General features: G+C 32.7%; 2 protein-coding genes and 1 non-coding gene across 9 annotated transcripts in view; all 3 read left to right on the top strand.

Annotated features, from left to right (window-relative positions):
• Positions 1 to 235: 235 nt before the first annotated feature.
• On the top strand, positions 236 to 3,208 carry LOC122302407 (uncharacterized protein At4g04980-like). 2 transcript variants are annotated; one of them, XM_043113655.1, is made up of 8 exons: positions 236 to 463; positions 544 to 660; positions 747 to 876; positions 1,087 to 1,828; positions 1,961 to 2,126; positions 2,216 to 2,380; positions 2,492 to 2,644; positions 2,753 to 3,208. In XM_043113655.1, exons 2-8 carry the CDS (start codon positions 580 to 582, stop codon positions 2,957 to 2,959), a joined length of 1,644 nt encoding a protein of 547 aa, XP_042969589.1. In that variant the 5' UTR covers positions 236 to 463; positions 544 to 579; the 3' UTR covers positions 2,960 to 3,208. The 2 variants fall into 2 exon arrangements, with proteins under 2 accessions (XP_042969589.1, XP_042969596.1); XM_043113662.1 differs by lacking the exons at positions 236 to 463; positions 544 to 660 and having other exon boundaries at positions 1,116 to 1,828.
• Positions 3,209 to 5,789: 2,581 nt separating this feature from the next.
• Positions 5,790 to 5,882, top strand: TRNAY-GUA. The gene is made up of 2 exons: positions 5,790 to 5,826; positions 5,847 to 5,882. It is a non-coding gene; the product is annotated as a tRNA-Tyr (tRNA).
• A 5,432-nt stretch (positions 5,883 to 11,314) lies between these two features.
• The window catches only part of LOC122315988 (protein NO VEIN-like), a 41,923-nt gene continuing 32,600 nt past the window's right edge, over positions 11,315 to 20,637 (top strand). For 2 of the 6 annotated variants that reach the window (XM_043132391.1, XM_043132382.1), the window contains exons 1-4: positions 11,315 to 11,812; positions 15,456 to 15,808; positions 16,287 to 17,070; positions 18,258 to 18,380. In XM_043132391.1, the coding sequence (XP_042988325.1) occupies positions 11,327 to 11,812; positions 15,456 to 15,808; positions 16,287 to 17,070; positions 18,258 to 18,380 (1,746 nt within the window). In that variant the 5' untranslated portion in view covers positions 11,315 to 11,326. Of the gene's footprint in view, positions 11,813 to 14,479; positions 15,349 to 15,455; positions 15,809 to 16,286; positions 17,071 to 18,257; positions 18,381 to 19,276; positions 20,551 to 20,637 lie in introns of those variants that run through there. The other 4 variants (XM_043132399.1, XM_043132416.1, XM_043132407.1 and 1 more) reach the window with 4 other exon arrangements.

Raw genomic sequence — 20,637 nt, 5'->3', positions numbered from 1 at the left:
TCATTTTGCCAAGAAAGCCGACGATTTTGATATTGAAGTGAATGTCCCATTGGATTTGTTGTTCTAGACTATGAAACACGCTAAGCGTGTTTGAACTTTGACCACCTCAAAAACAAAGACATTGGCGTGCTTGAAAAATCGAAAGGATAAAGTTATATCTTTTGGTAGGCATAGGCACTCGAACCTAAGCGAATACTACGTACACGCATATAAAATTAACTTAAAGGAGAATTTAAATTCAACCCTGATAATAACTTAATATTATAAGTCTATCATAAAGGATTGTAGAGCATTGATTTAAACATCTAGGACAGAAATGGGCTACCAATCTTCATGATATGCAAACAGACTGGTTCTGCCGGCAACCAGCAGCTTTTTGGCATATATATACAGAACTGAATTTGTGAGGCCTGACAATGAAATATGAAACTCTTTTCCATGATGAATCTTTACTTATTACAAGGTAATCTTCAGTTTGTTCCTTGATATACTATTGGGAGGATAGAAGGTTAAAGTTTTTTGTTTCCCATTATTTTCTTGCAGTAAATGAGAGAGTTTCTTGCATTAGATAAGTGAATTATGGAGCATCTCCATAAGATGTATCCTGGAATCATGCCTGATGATTCTTTGTCAAAGATGAAGGGATCAACTATAGAAAAGGTTTACTTCTCAGTTAAAGTTAATAAATGAAATTTAGATAGCTTCAGAAGTTTCTGAGCTAATTAGAGTTAATATGTTGCCCTTAGAGACTGGCATACTTCTGCAAGGCTTTGATATCTGTTAGAGATTCATGGACACAGAGTCGCCAGTGGATGAACAAACTCATATATGATGAAAATCTTAATGTGGAAAACACTAAGAGTGTGGAGCAATTTGGTATGTTCTCTGTTTTTGTTCCCCAACCACCCCCTCCCCCCCTCCCCCCCCCCCCCCCCCCCCCCCAGCCCCAGGCCCCATCCTCCTCTTCTCTAGTATGTGGCTGGATATCTGCTAGAACCCTTCCTTTTAGTAATATATATCTTTAAATTTCTTGAATCGGATTTCAATATAATTTCACTTTCTTTCTTTTTTGTTAACTTGATATAGTGTTTGCAACACTTGATTGCATGATTAAGGCAGCAAGAGAATTGTTCGGTATGCTGGATGAGGAAGATTTGAAGAAAGATCATTCTCTGAATGATTCAGCTTCATGTCCATTAGAGTTGAATGGTGGTTGTATCAAACATGGTGCTCAAAATCCCAGCCTCTTCAATCAGAAGAATGGGAAGGTTGAAGAATTAAAACCAGATTATAAAGAAATGCAGAGCATTTCTGAAGTAACACCTGCAGCAACGTCTAACAAAGTAGGATGTTCCCAAAATACAACCGAAAAGACAAAGCCCCATATATCTAAAATGAATGAACCATCTAGTGAGGAAGGACAAGGTGCAGAAAGCAGTGAACCTGGCAACCAAACTGCACCCTTAGTGCCCTTGATGATGCCTTCGAAAGGATCAGTGCAGTCAGTACCACCTCCCATGATGCCTACAAAACGATCAACATTGCCTCCACCAAAAACCATGCCACCGCAGAAGCAGCCTGGGCCCCCGCCACCTCCTCCACTTGGTGCTACAAAATTCCTTCATCGAAAGGCAGCTATGACTAAGTTGAAGAGATCCACCAAGATGAGTAATCTGTTTCAGAATCTCAAAAGAAGTGTTGAAGGGTCTAGTAAAGATGCTAATTCGACTAATGGACGAAAAGTTCCTATTGGGACTAGGCAACAAACTGAAGGCTCCACAGGTTGGAAAGAAGGACTGGGTGCTTCATTAGCAGAGTTGAAGAAGAGGTTTGCTTCTCATGACACCATTTAACAGTTGAAAGCAGTATGCTTGGACATATCAGATTTCAAAGGCTTCAATGGCCCTTGGGATTTGTTGCCTTTATTTTATCTATAATTTTAAGCCTCTTTTTGCCTCAGATCACCTTACTTTCATCAAGTAGAAGAAGATGTTCGTAAGAACCAAAAGTCAATCATAGAGCTGAAGATAGCTATTAACTCTTTCCAAGCCAAAGACATGGTTAAGCTGCTGAAGTTTCAAACAAGTGTAGAATCTTTTCTTGAAGGCTTAACAGATGAAACCCAGGTCAATATACTTCGAACCTTTACATAAGTCAATCAATCATTGATCATCATTGTCAACCTTAGTTGTTCTTCATTTTTTTCAAGGTGTAGGTGCTAGCAAAGTTCGAAGATTTCCCTGCAAAGAAGCTGGAAGCATTGAGGACAGCTGCAGCGTTGTACTCAAAACTAGATACAATAGAATGTAACTTGAAGAGATTGGAAATAGTGGCACCCTTGAACAAGCTGTTCGTAAAGGTTGAGGGTTATTTCAATAAGGTAAGGTACCTATTTCAATGTCTTGATCAACCTCATAGCATCACCATCTTTAGTTATCCCCAGTAAGTCTAAATCCTCAAGTAATATGTCTTCATTCCCTCCAAACTAAAGTTCAAAAAAGAATTGGATGCAATTGAGCGGACCAAGGATGAGGAATCCACGAAATTTAAGCGCTATGATATCCATTTTGACTTCAACATCCTTACACGGATCAAGGAATTGATGGTGGATATTTCCTCAAGCTGCTTGGAGCTAGTACTTAAGGTAATTTTGGTAATAATATTTCAATAACTAAGCAACTCAGTCCAAACAAGCTGCAGATCATTTGACATGGTTGATTGCATTAACGAGCATGTTGGCATTTCCTACTAGGAGACGAAAGAAGCCAAGGCAGCAAAGGATAATGGAGAAACTCTGTCCAAAACAGCAACACAAAAAAAGGAAAATGCCAAAATGCTTTGGAGGGCTTTTCAATTGGCATACAGGGTCTATATATTTGCTGGTGGACAGGATGATCGAGCTAACAAACTCGCTGAAGAAGTGGCTCATGAGATCACAGCTGATTCTCAGCAACGATGATCTTTTTCTTTGATAAAGTTGCTGAAGTTTTTCACTTTAACAAGGGAAATACTAGCGAAACCAAATGTATCTGACCACACTGGTACGTATACTAAAAAAGGCACTCGTTTAATTGACTAATACACTCATTAAAAAGGTACATATTTTGAAGTATTAATGTAAAAACTATTAAAAAATGTAGATCATTAATTCAAGTTTGATGTACACTTTTTATTTTCTAACAAAAGATAGTAGGGATTTTTTTTCTAATTTGACAGTAACTATTTTAATGTTACAAATGAGTTTCATTATTGCTTATTTTTCCTTGAAAGAATTTCAGGGTTTAGTTCTTTTGTTGTGTATATGACTAGTAGAGAAATTATATTTGCAATTCGAGGGTGTACAAGTCACACGCCACTCCTTTTAAAAAAGTAGATAAGTTTGGGATTCACATGAAAAAATTATTTTTTTAATGGTAAATCCTTTTTTTTTTTCAAAAGAAATACGCAGAAATTGAACACTCCATAACTATATCTAGAATTACCTTTTTGAAAATATGCTTGAAGATTTATTTCTCATGAGGCAAGCTTTATGAATGGAAAAATTTTAAACATAAACCTATACATCACACACCACACATTTTTTATTTTTTTATTTTACTAAATATTTGGTATTTGGATAATGAGTAGAAAAATTTAATTAGTTTAAAAAGAATAAATTCAAAAAGAATTTTTTTTTTTTAAAAAAAAAAAAGTAAGGTGTGTGGTTTATGTGGCTTATAAGTAACAAAGCTTGAATTAATATGATCATAAAGGAATAGAATTTTTATTTATAAATGTGATCGTTAGAAACTGAAAAATATTAAAAACATAACCGTTAATAATAGATGAGTTTTGGAAAATATCATTGATAAGGATATAATCACATAACTAGTCAAGAGAAATGGATATTCTGGTAAAAGAGTAATGCTAAATACGCAAGCTTCATGCATTACTTTTGAAAAAAAAAATGAAATTAATCATTAAAAAAATAAGTTTTTTCACATAGGTCTAAGGTAGATCTAACTTATTTTCAAAAAATAAATACACAAAGTTTACATACTCTACTATAAAAATCACTTTCCATATTTTATTAACTTTCATAATGTCTCTCGATCCTCGATGATCACCTTTTGGTTTCGGAGAATGAACTGGACATTGGTGTGACCATTCTAATTGATAATCTGGCTTTTTTGATAAATGTTACTTATCATTCCTGCATCACATATTAATATAAGATTTGTTATTTTTATCATTTTATTTAAACACACATATTTACATATCAGTACGTGCGTGTTTAAATAAAAGAAAAAAAAATGACTAATCACATGTTAATATATAATGTAAAGGATGATAAATATAATTTTTCTATTTTCAAACATAATCAATTATTATTACTGAGAAAATATCATAAACATCAAAACATGGGTTATAAAAAGAAGTAATAAATCAATAATGTAAACAATAATAGAGAGTCGGATATGAACCTCTTATTTCTAACTCATACGTCTCATTCATCCAAGAAAAAAAAAATCATTCAGAAATATCAAAACTAGAATTTGATTTAAAGATAGAAATCTAAGGATACGTTTGGGTATGGGCAATTAGATGAGATTAAAAAATAAATAAATAAATCTCATCAAAACTTCTAAAAATTTCCTTCTCAAATATCAGTAAACACTTTTTATTTTTAAATTTTCAAATTTTTCATCTAATCATTACCTAATTATTATAACTTTTACAAATTTCAAAACAAAATACAAAAATTATACAACTTTTTTAAATTTTAAAAATATATATATTAAAAAATTATATTCAAATGAATTTTTAATTTTATAATATATTTATTTGAATTTTTTCCCTCTCATTTTCTAAAATTCAATAAAATATTTCCAAGGCGTGACCAAGGAAGCAACCATCCCTGGACGTGACTATAGGAGCCCCTTCAGTCTCCACATTGCCAAATGTCCAATTTGAACCATAGTTACTACCCCAAGGACAAGCTTGTCACCAAAGCACTTTCAAAATATTCAGTTGGTCCAAATATCATCTCATTGCCTAAAAGTCAGAATTTACTACAACAAGTAGTTTCAATTTATATTTTAACTCGAGCTACTAATCTCGAATTCATGAAATATTAGCTCGTACCAAGTAGTCTAACAACTTGGTGATAGAAAAATATTGTTATTCATTCTATATTTTGTCATTCTAATCACTCATATTTGTTGTATTGATAAATATTATAAGATCCATTTAATGTATTTATATCTCACATTTTAGATTACAAAGTCGGAGTAGAAAATCTAGAAGATTTCACACTACATCCTTATTACACTTTAATTTTGTCGTGATGATGTCACATTATTTATCCACTATTGAGCTTTTTTATTTTAAAAATAAAATCTGATTTAAGAGTTGGTGGACAATACCATATCAATATAGTTTGATCGGAAGGGAATTTGAACATAACATAGAACATAACTCTTAGATTTTTCTTTTTTTTCGTTAATTTTTTGGTGGGACCATGGAGACAAAAATAGAATACATATGAAAGTATATAGTTTTTTTTTTTTTTTTATCACAACATATGAAAGTATATAGTTTTCCATTTAATGCAAACTATGAATTAATTTGGTCTTTTATTTATCAATTAAATACTTCTTATAAATATATAATGATCATATATGCTCCATATTTAATAAAAAAATAGATATTATTCATTTTCAAGTGAAATTGACAAATTCATAGGATAATTCCTTTCGTCACATTTAACTTAAAATACAATCATAAAAACTTAAGTCCTCCCCAAGCATCCGACCTTAGCTCAGTTGGTAGAGCGGAGGACTGTAGTCGGTAAATTACCACAGCTAATCCTTAGGTCGCTGGTTCGAATCCGGCAGGTCGGACTTTTTAATTATTTCATTATTTTTAAAACAAGGGCATTTTAGCAATTGTCCTAAATTCTCAGGGAATTTCTGAAGCACTTCTCGATTCCTAAATGACAAAACATCGTAGTATTGGATCCGGCTTCTAGTTTTCTTCCCTAGAAATTCCTTTTTTCTTTTCCTAGATTCTTATATTCTGTTTGATAACTGGGAAAGTTTTAGAAAATGGAGAAAGGAACCCCGAATCTTCGTGAATTTTCCCAGCTTATCTGTAAGACTGTAAACTCAGGAACTTGAAAAACCCTCTACTTGGATGAGACCTTTACAATTGTTCCGCCGGGTTGAGTTGAACGTCACATTCTTTTTGGAAAAACAGAACAAGAAAAAACATTAGATCCTGAATTCCGTTTGCCTTACCCCGTTTTCTTAGAAACCAAACATAGCATTAATATAAATATATTTGTTGTTATGATCTTTGCGAAATGTCTATTTTTTTTTAGGTTTTGGATTTATTTTTTTATTTCTTACTCTTTAATTGTTTTTTTTTTAATTATCATTTTGTTAGTGACGTTACTAAAAAAATCTAATTGAATTATTTATTCCAACTTACTTAAAATATTTAAGTCAAAAATTCTAATCCTTGATGAAATTACACTCATTATTAATTATCCACGCACAAGAAACTGATCTCTAAGAAACAGACCCACGAATTCAATAATTTATTACGTTAAGAGGGTTGTCAATAGCATTTTCACAAGTACACAGGTTCCGGGTCGAGGGTGGGCAACGAAAAAGCCGACAACCTTGTATTGTTACGCGGGCCAATATCGGCCATATATGGTCATGCCATGAACACTATTGTACGTATAAAAGGTATAGCAATACTATATACAGTCGTAGAATTGTAAATGTCGTACAATTGTTTTGAAAAAGAGTGAGATTCACGATTAAAAAGTTAGTTTTTTTTCATGTGGGTCCCATATTAATTTATTTTTTTCAAAGCGACTGCACGCCGCTTACACAACCACGACTACAAATATTATTTCTCTACAATGCAACTTCTTCTTTTTCCTAATTCCAATGAGCTACTTTACTGTACATATAATGATTAGTTTAAAATTTTATATTTAAATTATTTTTAAAAATAAAGTAAAATAAGATAAAATAAAATTTTTGGAATGAGATCAATTTTCAAACAAGTCCTTACTCTCTCTCTCTCCTTCTTTGTTCTCTTATTCATTTTTCTACTCTATATGCTTTTTTTTTTCTTTCTTTTCTATGTTTTCTCTTCCTCACCCTATCCTCTTGTTCTCCTCGTTCTCACCTCTTTTTCTTTTATTCTCTTCCTCAGTCTTTTACCTTTTCCTTTTCCTTTTGTTATTTTGTTGTTTCTTTCCCTCACACCATCCCTTTCTATTAAGAGATTTGTTTGTGTAACATGCATGGACAATTTGGTCCCTTCGAGTACACGGTTAGGTAGATGTCATATTGATGTATGATTTTGTCTTGCGAGGGGCAAAATTATAGTTATTGCGAGAGACAAAATCATAGCTATTGCGCTCATAAATTGATGGAGGAAAATTCGAGTTAAATGATGTTGAGCTGTCAGATTGTACAATGATGGCCCTAGCTGAACTATCTCAAAATAGCAGGTCAACATAATACAACAGGAAACGATGACTTTTCCTTAATTTGTGCAGTTTTGAGCACGTATTGATATTTTGACCATAAATTTGATTACAGATATTAGACTCGCACAAATAACCCAAATTTGTAAAACTCTTTTTGGCGCACACACTGTGGCCACCAAACTATGCTATTTCGGTATTGTTTTCAACAGGGGTGAGATTCGGCCAATCCGAACCAGCCATTTTTTGACCTGACCATATTTGATTTCGTTCGATACGGTCCAATTTTTATAGGCCTGAATTCATTTGGTCTAGTCCCAGTCTAGGGATTTATCACCCCAAACTGAATTAGATCGGACCGAATTAAAATGAAAATTATTATTTATATATGTTATTTATATAAATAATTATATATAATTAATTATTAATATATCACAATATTACATAAGTATTATATTTTTTAATATATAACTATAATATATAGTACTAATATATATTAATAATTGTATAATTTATTATGTAATTTTCATTTAATAAGTCACTTAATTTTAATTTAATATATTCAATAAATTTTTTTATTAATCGATTTTTAAAAAAAAAGGTTGGAGGGAAAAATGATGGACCGTCCATCAACCCCGCCCCAACCCCCTCCCCCCCACCCCGGGCACGCGGTGACCGGACTATTCTAATATAGTTTTCAAGATACCCTTCAAATCTTCAATTTTAGATATTTTTTACATTTTATACTAATATTTCATTTTCTAGTTAAGAAGTGATTTTTATTTTGATTTTGACTAGATTCTTGATAGATTGCTTCTTTATTTACTTATTTATTTTTGGTATATTTATTAAAATTTTGCTACTTTTAATAAAATCTTAATATTTTCAAATTCACAGCAATTTGAACCCTATTTATAGGTTTGGTTTAACATTATGGAGTTTTGATCATTTTTAATTGAAAATGGTGTTTCTTTTATATTTTCGTTGAATTTTTTATCTTCTTTGTATTGATTATCTATTAAAATTAATAGTCAGAATTATTCTAAATTTTGTCCAACAGGGACATTCACGTCACCTTGATTGATGCATGCATGTGCATTCATATTATTTCACGAATGTTTTTTTAATAGAAAAATTTAGTTGTAAGTATAACTATTTACTAATATATGTATTAATATAATGTGATTAGTAAAAAATTAAATTTTATTGATAATAATATTAATTTAACTTTTAAATATGAAAAAATTAATATTAATATACATATTAATATATGAATTTACTTGTACGTAATAAACTCTTTTATATAATATTAATAGAATCTTTTTAGTGGCTTGACTCATTTTTTATTTTATTTTTTGCCCATTTACACATATATTTTGAAGAATCTGCTCGCCTATACGAGATAAAGGATGAAGAATCATCAATTATCCTGGTACGTTGGATTTGTGAAATTAAGGTTATGCTTGAATAATGAGGTAATCTCATATATTCTATAAATAGTAATGAAAAAAATAATAAAAAAATATTAAATAATAATGAATAATAATATAAAATAGTAAAAAAATAAATAAAAATTAATGATAAAATAATAAATAGTAATTAAGTATTCTTCACCACCCAAACAGTTGTTATCTTATCAAGACTATCAATAGTTAAGGCTATGTTTTGTAAGCAAAGTTAGAGATTACTTCACTATTTTTCATAAATGGTTTATTATAATTTACAAACTATTTATCAGATCATCTCAAATCACCTCAACATTCAAACATAATCTTAATAATTTTTTTTTTTTTTTTGTATTTTTAAGTTTGAATAAAGTTTGGTCCAAAAGGATAAAGTATTTTTAACAGAGTAAAATGAAAACTATTAAAACAATCGTATGATAAAAAAGATACATGAAAGTAAAAGGTTTGGTGTAGTAATATGCAGTTTGGATAATGAGATGAGATAAAATGATAAAAGTTGAATAAAATATTATTAAATATTATTTTTTAATATTATTATTTTGATATTTGAAAAGGTTAAATTATTTATTATATTTTATGTAAGAACTTGAGAAAATTATAATAATTAGATGAGATGAGACGAAACACTTTAATTATTAGCCTAAGTGAAGAAGAGAAATTGTAGTTGTAGTAATGACTATGCAAGTTTCGTACAATCACTTAAAAAAATAATAAATATGAGATTTATATTAAAAAAATTAATTTTTTAATTTCATGTTTTTAAAAAATAATTATGTAATATTTACACACTTTACTATTATACTAATAGTTGAACGTTCACCCAGTGTATAGAAATATTATTTTTATTAAGAAAATATTTTTTATTAATAATGTAATGCTTTTAGAAAAAGAAAATATAATTTCTAATATCAAATAGTAAGATAGATTTAAATCAGTTTTGAAAGATTTAAAATTAAAATCTTATTATTTACTACTGCATGTGCTCTTGGGTATGGCTGGAAACAATAAATACGTGAAAAAAAAATGAGCTTTGAATCAAAATTATACAGTGCAGGAGACAAACCGTTAACAGTAAAGTAACGTGCATAGCACGTTTTTGTAGAGAATTATAGAAGATGATACAATGGAAATTTTCCTCTTTTGTATTGATGTATTTAGAATATTATTTATACAGATTACATACTAAAAGTAAGAAGTTACAGCAATCTAAGTATGGAAAGAATGGAGAGATTTACAACGGCTAGCAAGAATCATGCTGTATCATCTATTTACATTAATGATAAAGATCAGTAGCACCAATCTTGGTAAGAATACTCGCATGATCTTAAACTAGGAATCTGGGTGATTGTCTTTGACATGATCTGCCTTGATAGTTTTCTTAGTTTAATAAAGTAATTATTTTTAAAAAGTGATATAATTTTTATAAAGAAATAAAATACTAAGATTTTTATAAGATATTATTATTTTATTTTAATGTTTCATAATGAATTTAAATTGATAAATAAATAATATTTTATTGAATAATTGTATTCGTAAATATAGTTGATAAATAGATTTAAACTTAATTATTTTATATTTCTCTTTGTTTATATAAGAAATGAATATAAATTTTAAATCACGTATATAAAAATAATAGAATATAGAATATATATTTATATATATATTTAATAAAATATATATATCTAATATATCTCATAAATAAATGATCATCAATGCATGAATTCCAGGATCGATACATGAATTTTGATAAGTATGAATTTATTCATAAGTAATCGAGAAGAGAGATTAAAAAATAAGAATTTTTAATAAGAGAGAATCACTTTAATTTATTCATATAACTAATGACTTTAATTTTAATAATAAAATAATATAAATTATTAAATCAACAAAATTTTATTAAATAGTTATTTTATATATATATATATATATATATAAAGATATAACATTATCCTCGAAGATGAATGATCTCGTTACTTCCTTTTTTGTGTTTTTTTCTTGGAATAAGGTTACTTTCCTGCTTGAATTTAGGCTTTGGTTTTAGTGGACTTGCATAGGATTGGAAGTTGAAAAGGACCCAACCACACCTAAATTAATTACAATTTACATATTTGTTTTCCCGTACTTCATTCGCCCGACCATGCCCACTAGTCCCGACACGAAAGAAGAAAAATCACGTTACATTCAAGTCTCCCAGTTTTTATAAAAAAAAAAAAAAAGGTCTCCCATGTTCGATGTCCCGTGGGCCGCGCCCGTTGCTGGAAAAGAAAAACACCAAGATAAAGATATCAGGTGGGTGGGTCCCGATACCGTACGAAACCTCCTTTAAAAATTGTACGGAAACACATTCGCACGCCATAAACTAGGATCGCCTATGATGGGTGAGCGAGTCAAGACTTTCAGTCGCCTTCACTCTTTTATTTCGTTTTATTCCGTTTTGCTCACTCTCCGACTGTCTCTCCCACCTATGTACGGACAGCCATCCGCCTCTGGCGGAGGTGGAAGTAGCAGGCGCCGGCGCCATAAGCCACCGGTGCAAGCTCAAGGGGCTCCACTTCAATTCGGCACCCAGCAAAACCTTTATTTGCTTCCTCAAAACTCTAGTCCTAGGCCCCCTCACCAGAACCGGTCCAAGGAAAGATCCCAAACTTTGAAAGACTCAAAAGATCAGCTTCTCAAGAAGGTGGGACACGCCATTGAGGAGGCTCGCCTCAAAATTGTTGGGTCTGGAGAGAGCGTGACGTCGTGGAAAGTGTCTCAGGAAGCGCTGTTGATGCTCAAGGTCGACTCGTGGAGCTCTCTAGGATTTTCAATGCAGGAGGTTCCGAATCTTCATCGCCTTTTTGTCACGGAAGGGAAGGTACGTAACGCGGGGGTGCATAGTTGCTTCTTTTAGTTAGTTGTATTATATTTTTTCTTCTCTATTAAACCCTGCTTGGTTGCTGAGGAAGTGGAGGAAAATGGCCGTGCGCAATCGAAGGTTAGACTTTCTGTTAGTTTATTTGAGAGTACCGAGACGATTAGTATGAATTGATCGATCTGTTTGGTTTGCTGAGCAGCTTGAGCGCAATTCCATCATTAGCTGAGGTGACTGTTTGGCGTAGTTAGTGGGAGTCCTCTTACTTTTGAGAACAAAACTCCGTATAAAAAGAAAAAGAAAGAAGAGAACAAAATTCCATAAACAATAAGGTCTAGATCGGGGGTATAGCTGGGATTTTCAACCTGGCTAGGGCAATTGAATGTGGAAAACGCTTCAGACTGGAGGGTCCTATAAACGAAGAATAACGGAGGCCAATCATAATTTATCACGTAAGAGGTATATTTTAAAGTCTATACCGCGCGATGTAGGGGATAAATCGACTCATCTTCGTTGCTTTTGTTTGGAACTGAAATGAAAACTTCTCTCCTCTCTCTCTCTGAAATCCTAACGTTAAATCGGAAGCTCAATCGGAAGTAAGCAACACGCAGAGAAAGAAATTCCGATTATCCCAAGTTCATCAAAGTTTCTGTTTTTATTATTCTCGAGCGCGTCTATACCAGTTTGGATAGGGTATTTTGGTGCAAGGGTTTCGATTGAGAACGTGACTGAGAAACCCATATCTGAGGTCGATGCCAGTGATGAGATACACAGAAATGGAGAAAGCTGAAGCTCTTCCTTTTTGGCGGGGCCTCGTCAAAACATATCTGGTTTGCTTCATGAGCCGTGGGGGAAAGCAACCCAGACATTCTCTTCGCAACGGTGCACAACCCAGACGTTGATTTCCTTTCAGTGCTTTTGGTTTTTTGTTTTCTTTTTTTAAAAAAATTACCTACCACGCCAGTAGGGGTGCACGAGGTGTGCGCGAAATGGTCTCCCTGTAGCAGAACTGGTCTTCGTTAGTTTTGGACATTGAGCCATTATAGAAGACAACAACTATAGGGATGGGTAATCAGCCACCTCATTTGCATCGTTTTTTTTTTCTTTAAATATTTCGACAGATTCCAGCACCACCGAGACGAATAAAATAGAGAGTATAGAATCTTTGAACCTGGGCGTCCATCTCGTCCAGTGAAGGTGACCACGAATTTTATGTTTTTGCTCTCCCGATTCGTCTACATTCTCATTCAAAAGGTTACACAAATTATTTTCAGTTAAAATATATCCTCAATGGGACTTGGAAATGAGATCTGATTAAGGGAATCCTACCCATCTTAAACCTATGCCACAATTGCCCAATTTTGTTTTCTCAAACCAGAGTCACAAACAAATGGCAACTGCACAATTGTGTAAAGTTCTTTTTTCCTCCATCATCGGTGAAATATGGGTGAATTGATGCGAAGAACAGGCAGCAGTTCCTCAAATACATCGTAGGATTGAAGCAAAATCCCAACCATGTATTTTGGGTTTCGTGTACTGCAAAGTAGAAACAGCCAAGAAAAATAGAAGATGGCTGCAAAGTAGAAGATGGAACTCGTCTTCAATCAAACGTAGAAGATGGTTCAAAACAGAGAAGGAGAAGACTGGTTCGGAAGAGAGAAGGGGAAGAGAGGAAAGAAATGATGGCAACTGAGAGAGAGGTTGAGAAGGGGGACTTGTTTCCCTGCATCGCGGCAATCAGAATTTATTTATGTCTCACTAACGTGGCTATTACCTATTGGCCTCCGATAAATACGAGTTGTAGGATTGTCTGGTTTTAAGTTATTCTCATTGAATATTTAAGAGCATTTATGCATGTGTAAAGTACAATTTTAATGAATATAAGATGTATTTAAATTTTGATTATTTTATTTGTATAAATCTCTATATTTAAATAATTATTTTTTATTATATAATAATAAAACAATAGAAGATAAATTTGATATTGATTATTCACATCAAGTTTCTATATTGGATTATCTATTTATTTATTATATAATAATGAGTAATTAATAATTTAAAAAATATTTAATTTTCTTAATTATTAATTTATTTTATTTTATCATATTTTAATTATTAATTTATTTTATATTATCATATTTTACTATTTAATTTAAAGAAACTAATGAAAGTTTATAAATGTAGATTGAAATAAGAGAGAGTGTGTTATAATAAAATAATAAAATAAATATTCGAGATATGTACAATTTGATTTTAGTTTTGAATTTACTGTAGGTAAAAGCTATTGAAGCGAGTGTTTTCCTAATCTAATGTGAACAATTTTGATGTCCTAATAGCTAAAAGGTACAATCTTTTGAAATTTATTATCTATGAGACTGTTCTAAAAGAAAAATTTATGCGTACGACTATTTTCAACTATTTTTTTTATAATTATATTTTAAAATAGAGTATTTTTATATAATAATATTATTTTAACAAAATACTTCTCGTTCAAGACGTATTTATTTAAAGCGTTGTAAAAAAAAAAAAAACATTACTGTCTATCATTTAAAAAAGAATTATTTTTGAACGCTAGCTTTAACTTTAATGGATCCCCCTATCCCAGCGTAAGGTAGCACCTGTCCTGAGTCTCCCAGAATTTATGCACGCATGTGTAGATATATATGTGAGTATGAATATACACTGCCCAGTTTCGAAAAAAACTGGAGTTGATATGGAGAATTTGAACTACAGAATGGTTTTTCACCTGAGAAGAACTTGGATTTTGCTGGGTTGATTCTAAATTAAACCAAATGAATCTCTAAAATATGTGATTTTACATTTGCATAAAAATAAACCAAAGCCAATACTTTTAATCGAAAGAATTCAGATCGGCAGTGGCGGCTCACCAGAGGTATACGCCGCGGTGATGGCTTGGGCTTGTGGAGGCAAAAATGCCGATAATGGTGGTACAAGATGACCTAGATTTGAAAATTTTGGAGGTGACGATTCCAACCATACAACGCATGTGGGGGCTAGTTGCCATAATTTGTTTTGGCTGGTGGAAAAAGCATACGGCCTTGGAGACGTGTGTTACACTCGCCGTTCGTCTAGCGGTGCTTCCATTGGGGTTCTAAAAGTTCAGTGACTGTTAAGCACGATGGTCTCGCGTGTTTGGTGGTTCGGTGGCCGGAAGGCAATATATCAAATATTTTCCGATCTATTAGAAGAAAAAAGATAGATGGAAAACACTTAAAACTATGGTGATGGGGGGGAAGCAGCGGGGAGACAGTAGGAAGCTCCTCCCTCCTCCTCCGATAGACAGTAGAAGCCACATGTTGCTGCCCCCAAAGACAGGCCAATTTTCAGTCAACCTAAAAGGAGCATGGATACGGGAGATCAAAACTATTGGGAAATTCATTTTTGCTTTTATGGGGAGCTCTAGGACTACTCTATTAATTGGTCTGCTTGGTTTAGTTGATTCTGAGTCTCTGCGTGAAAACCAAGAGACAACTTACAAGCAGTTCATTTACCCTCTTTCCTTAACTATCAACATGGTGGTTAGGATATATATATATATATATATGTTCCCTTAATTTTTGTTTAATTTTTCATGCTGTGAGCATCCATAAAATCTTTTTATTTTTTTATTTTTGTGGTCATGTAGATAAATGCATTTATCCATTGCTTTATTGGGGTTCGAAGAATTACTTCATTGTATGATTTGGAAGTGGCAATCTGCGAGAACGAGGGCGTAGAGAAGTTTGAAGAGCTTGAGTTGGGCCCTTTGCTACGACACCCGCTTATCTTGCATTATTTCTCAGTGAACTCTGATGTAACAGAAGTCTTTAAAATCACTATTGAAGAGATATTGTCTTTCCTTTGGAAGTTCGTTATAAGAAAGAGGAGTAAGAAGTTAAAGAATAAAGATATTACGGCTGAAGAGTTTTTGGATTTCATTGCTAAGAAGCAATCAGTTGAGAGCAAGGAAAAGCTTGGCATACGAATTCAGAGCTTGGGGTATGTGATATCTATTCCTACTTTTTAAGAAAATACCATTATACTTTCATTAAAAAGAATGTCTAGGAAGCTGGAGACCTATGTTAATTTGGAGACCTATGTTAATTTATGGACATAAAAGTCACAGGACAATGCTGCACTTTCTATAATGAACTGATGTATTTTCTATCTTTGATGAGATTTATAGAGTACTTGAAGTTTACAATCTATCTCATAGATCATTTATATTGACTCATAGCCAATTTTGCCTTTGGGTTCCATCACATGTTTCAAAAGCTCAAGCTCATCAATTAGTATTTAGTGCACTCTAAATGGCAGTGGATCAAAGTGTCATTTATTTTTTTCTTTTGTGATTTTAGCTCCCTTGAGGGCCAAGGCAATGTAGTGGCACTTTGTACTCATAACAACCGAATTGTCCATTGGCTCTTATACATGTAAAGTGACATAAGATTGTTTTTCAATTGCTTTATGAGCATAGGATGCATATTTCTGCTATTCGAAAAGTGTGGTACTCAGAGAATGCCACAATAAAAAAATCTGCGGAGGCATTGAAATCAGAATCTGATAAGAAATGCAGGAAACACCCTCCTTTGTCATCACTGAAGAAGCAGCTGAACGAACCTTCCAATTCTACTGTACAAAGTATTGAATCATTTTTATCAGAAAAGACGGATTTGTGTGGAGGACACAAAAGATTTGTTTCATCAAGCTCAGATGATGAAAACGGTGATGATTGTACTTCTGATAATGAAAGGATTGGCAATTCTACAGGCGACCAAAACAATTTGCTATCACAAACTGTTAGAAGTTATGACCAAGTGAGTAGCTGTCCTTGCCCATCCCAAATTGAAGATATAACACGCCTTGGGCTGAATGGTGAAATTTGTGGGCAACCTTCTCATGCTGGAGGCAACCCAAGTCACAATGAGTGGAGTGGATTATCTAAAAAGAAAGTAAAATCTGGAAATCTAAGCTGCACTATGTCTGCACCCTCTGAATCATTTAAGGAGAACAACGAAACTGAAAATCTAGACCGTACAATGTCGACACCTTCGTTTAAAGGATATGAGGTAGATATAGTTACAGATTTTCATGTAGTAGACTATTACAACAAGACTGAGGAGGATGGCAATTTGAATGAAGCTGATCTTGCAATTGTGAATAACTCTAAGAGGACATGCTTATCAAAAAAGAAAATTAACTCTATGAGGTCATTCATAACAACCTGGACCAAGGCGTGTCGGAAGCATACAGTGCCTGAGGTATGGTCATCCTCTTGTTCTAGATTATACTTCACGCCTGTCCACACTCCTTATGATTTATCTAAGAGCCTGAGGTATGTATGTTCATCCTCTTGTACAGATCATACTTTACGTCTTTCCTCAGCTTCCTATGATTTATCCAAGTGTTGAAGTTTAGTTTTGCTTTATATGATTTATTTTACAGAATATGCTTATAAGTGGAAAATTCCATGGAAGGAGTTCACAACACTTCTAAAGTTTCAAACCTTTTTTTATATCATATTGCATGATCTTTTGGATTTTTAGTACAGGATCTCGCTCAGTTGGATTGGCTGGGAATTTCAATAGCTTTCATTGTTGATAATGCAATATATGTGCGTGCATGCATGTGCTCCAATTGGCTTGCGCTTAATTTGGAATAACTTTAATCCTATTTTTCAAAAGATGTAGGAGTGGATGAAGGATTTAGAGAGTCTTTTTTTTTTTTAATTTTTTTTTTAAATTTTTTCAATGTTTATTTTAGATTCCACTGCTCTATATTTTGGCTTGTATTTTGAGGTTCTCTTATTAGAATTTCTCTTACTTATCAGAAAGACAAATAATCAAGAGAATAAGGAAACACTTGCCAAGAAATCTTACTTCTTATAATACATGTACTAAAGACTGGTATTATGGAGTTGAACAGATTTTTTTTAACTGTGCTTTATCTTTTAGTGATTGTATCAGGTCTCTGAAGTTTTTGGACTGTAATGTTTTTACTTTGTAAGAACTTTGGAATATATGCGACAGCTAGGAAGTCATTGTTTGAATAGTCTCTCTCTCTCTCTCTCTCTCTCTCTCTCTCTCTCTCTCTCTTTCTCTCTCCCTATTTTTTTAAACAAAGAGAAAAACTAAGTTTCTCATTCCTTTCTCTTATATCCTTAATTTTCAATTATTGTGTAGTACAAGAAAAGGAAAAAGGAAATTAAAAGATTGAAGAATTTGCACTTTCATTTTAAATTATACCTGTCCATCTGCTTATATAATATTCATGTCTCTACACCTATTTCTTGTGCTAAGGATACGTTTCTAAACAAGAGTGATCTTTTTGTTTGTTGCTAGTTTGCTTACAAAAATGGCATGTAATTTTCAGTTGACATCTCCCCATTTTTGTCCCTTTTTCTTGATTATTAGAACAACTTATCTTACTTTCTTAACAATACTTGCAGGTTTTCAAGAGGATGCTTGAATTTTATGACGAAAAAGGTCAAGGAAAAAGGAAACAGAAACGAATAAAGAAAATTGAATCAATGTTTGCATCCTTACCCTTTGCTGGATTACTAAATGTTGCAGTAAGTCAAACGTGTTTAGTACGTAACATACTTTGATAATGTAATTTAACTAGATAATAAAATCTCAGTATTACCAATTAATTGGAATTTTGTTAGACCAATGTTTTTTAAACCACTTCTATACTCATTTCTAAAGGCCCTGGTGCAGTACTTTCTATATTATTTCTTGAGTCCTTTATTTAGTTGTTGGTAAAAATCCCATTATGAAAATAATTGAAGATTATTGCTGGAAGATGCCTTGATCGAAGATCCAAAAAGGAAAGAACACAAATATTTGTCAGTCAATTCTTCTCTCTTTTTCTTTCCTCCTCGTACCACTTCCATATTTAAGATTGTTAGTTATTTCTTGATCAAGTACTTAATCAGTTTCTGAGTCTTACACTCCCTCCAGTTTAAAATTTTATCAATTTTGATCCTTGGATTTGATATTTTTTTCAAGTAAGACCTTTCGTTCGATTTCCCTTAGAAATCAGAAAAAAATCTGATGTGGCATGCCATGTGTCTACCACGTTTAGACAGGTGGCATGCCATGTGACAAAAAGTTTTAGAAGCTTAAAGATTATATAAAAACTTAAAAAACAATTAAGAACCTAAAATAGAAAAAAAAAATGAAAAAAAAAAAAAAAACCAAATGTCCAGGCTGCCTTGGTTGGTAACCCAGGCGGTGCACCTGGGTTTCTAACCTAGGTGCCATCTAGGTATGCTGCTCTCCAACACTAAGGACGCTGCTTTTTTTTTTTTTTAAATAATTTTAAGAAATTTTTTTTCAGCTTATTATTTTAATTTTTCAATCTTTTGTTTTATTTTTAATTTAAGTGTTTTTTTTTTCAGTTTTCTATAATTTTTTTTTTTTGTTGTTTAATCATGTTTTTATATATTTTAAGAGTTTTTATTAATACTGACAAGTGGCATGCCATGTCAGATTTCTGTTAGAAATTTGAAGGTCTTAATTAAAACAATTTCAAATCTAATGATTAAAATGATAAAATTGAAAACCAAAGGAGCAAAAAGGTAAGAGTGCAAAACCCAGGGACTGATTAAGTACTTGATCCTTATTCTGGCAGATCTTACATTTAAAAGTGGTATTATTACAGCCTCCTTATCAGTATCCAGAAAAATGATACTATTAAAGATACATAATTCCTTTTTACAATTCTTGGGTATGTTGGTTGGTGAGTCATTAAATTGATCAGTTCTCCGATATGCTTTTTCAGAGCTCCATAATCAGATAAGGTAGTTTGACAATTCAACTTGGTTTTAGTGGAAATATTGTACTCCTGTGTTGTGTTTATAAGCTTCTGCTTATTTGCATGCTGTTTCTTGTGCTACTCTATTCCCTGTGCCACCTTTTCTCCCCATATAATCTTTACCCATGAGTGTTTACATCCTATGAGTTGATTCATGATATATAGTCCATTGACTAGGTCAATGATATTTGGAAAAAATGGAATCTCCTCCCATAATTTAGGGGTCAATGTCATTGGTTCAATTCTATACGAGTGCATCTCTTGTAACACCGTAAGGGAAGGCCCAAGCCACATCTGGGCCATACTCCAAAATGACTAGTCAATTGTATAATTGGAGTCCCATTGGGATCATTATAAAGAGTTAGAACTTTTCCCTCACAAGCAATGTGGAACCCCATACACCACCTACACTCACCAGTTTGTATGGGGTATCACATCTACTTTATTTACTTAAAAAAAGTGTACGTTAGATTGCTGAGTTTTTTATTTCTAAATCATTCGGGTCTATCAAAATTCTTATGACTTTGAAAAATGATTGACCTCAATAGTTGGGGTTGTTTCACTAGAAGGAAATCACTCTTTATTGTTACGAGATAATTACGGAGAGAATTATGGGATTAGTTTTGTGGTTGTAAATTAGGTAGAATTAGTCGTAAATTAGGTAGCCGACGGCTGTAAATTGTTGACATACTTGAGCATCCTATGTATATGTAATTTCTATATAAATGAAAGAGAGGGCAGAGAAAGGGTATTGAGACCAAAACTGACATGGTATCAGAGCCTCTATTCTGATTATCATTTCTCTGTGGTCTTGATCCTTCAGAATTTCTGAGTTGCGACAATAATTTTCTGTTCTCACACGGTGGTGAGTTTTTTGAGTTTCTTGTGGGTTTGTCCTCTTAAGTGGCTGTCGGCAGCTGCAGGTGATGTTTCTGCAACAATAGACATTTCCTGTGGTGGTTGACAGCATTTGTGGGTGGCTTTGAGGCCACCGGCAGGTTCTGTGTACA

Source organism: Carya illinoinensis, chromosome 1 (assembly GCF_018687715.1).
Source record: "Carya illinoinensis cultivar Pawnee chromosome 1, C.illinoinensisPawnee_v1, whole genome shotgun sequence".
NCBI lineage: Eukaryota > Viridiplantae > Streptophyta > Magnoliopsida > Fagales > Juglandaceae > Carya > Carya illinoinensis.
This window is presented reverse-complemented; position numbering and strand designations above follow the sequence as displayed.

Coding starts and splice junctions, on each gene's coding strand:
- LOC122302407 (XM_043113655.1), top strand. CDS start 580: ATGGAGCATCTCCATAAGATGTATCCTGGAATCATGCCTGATGATTCT. Junction 661..746: donor AGGGATCAACTATAGAAAAG/GTTTACTTCTCA, acceptor TGTTGCCCTTAG/AGACTGGCATACTTCTGCAA. Junction 1,829..1,960: donor TTAGCAGAGTTGAAGAAGAG/GTTTGCTTCTCA, acceptor TTTTTGCCTCAG/ATCACCTTACTTTCATCAAG.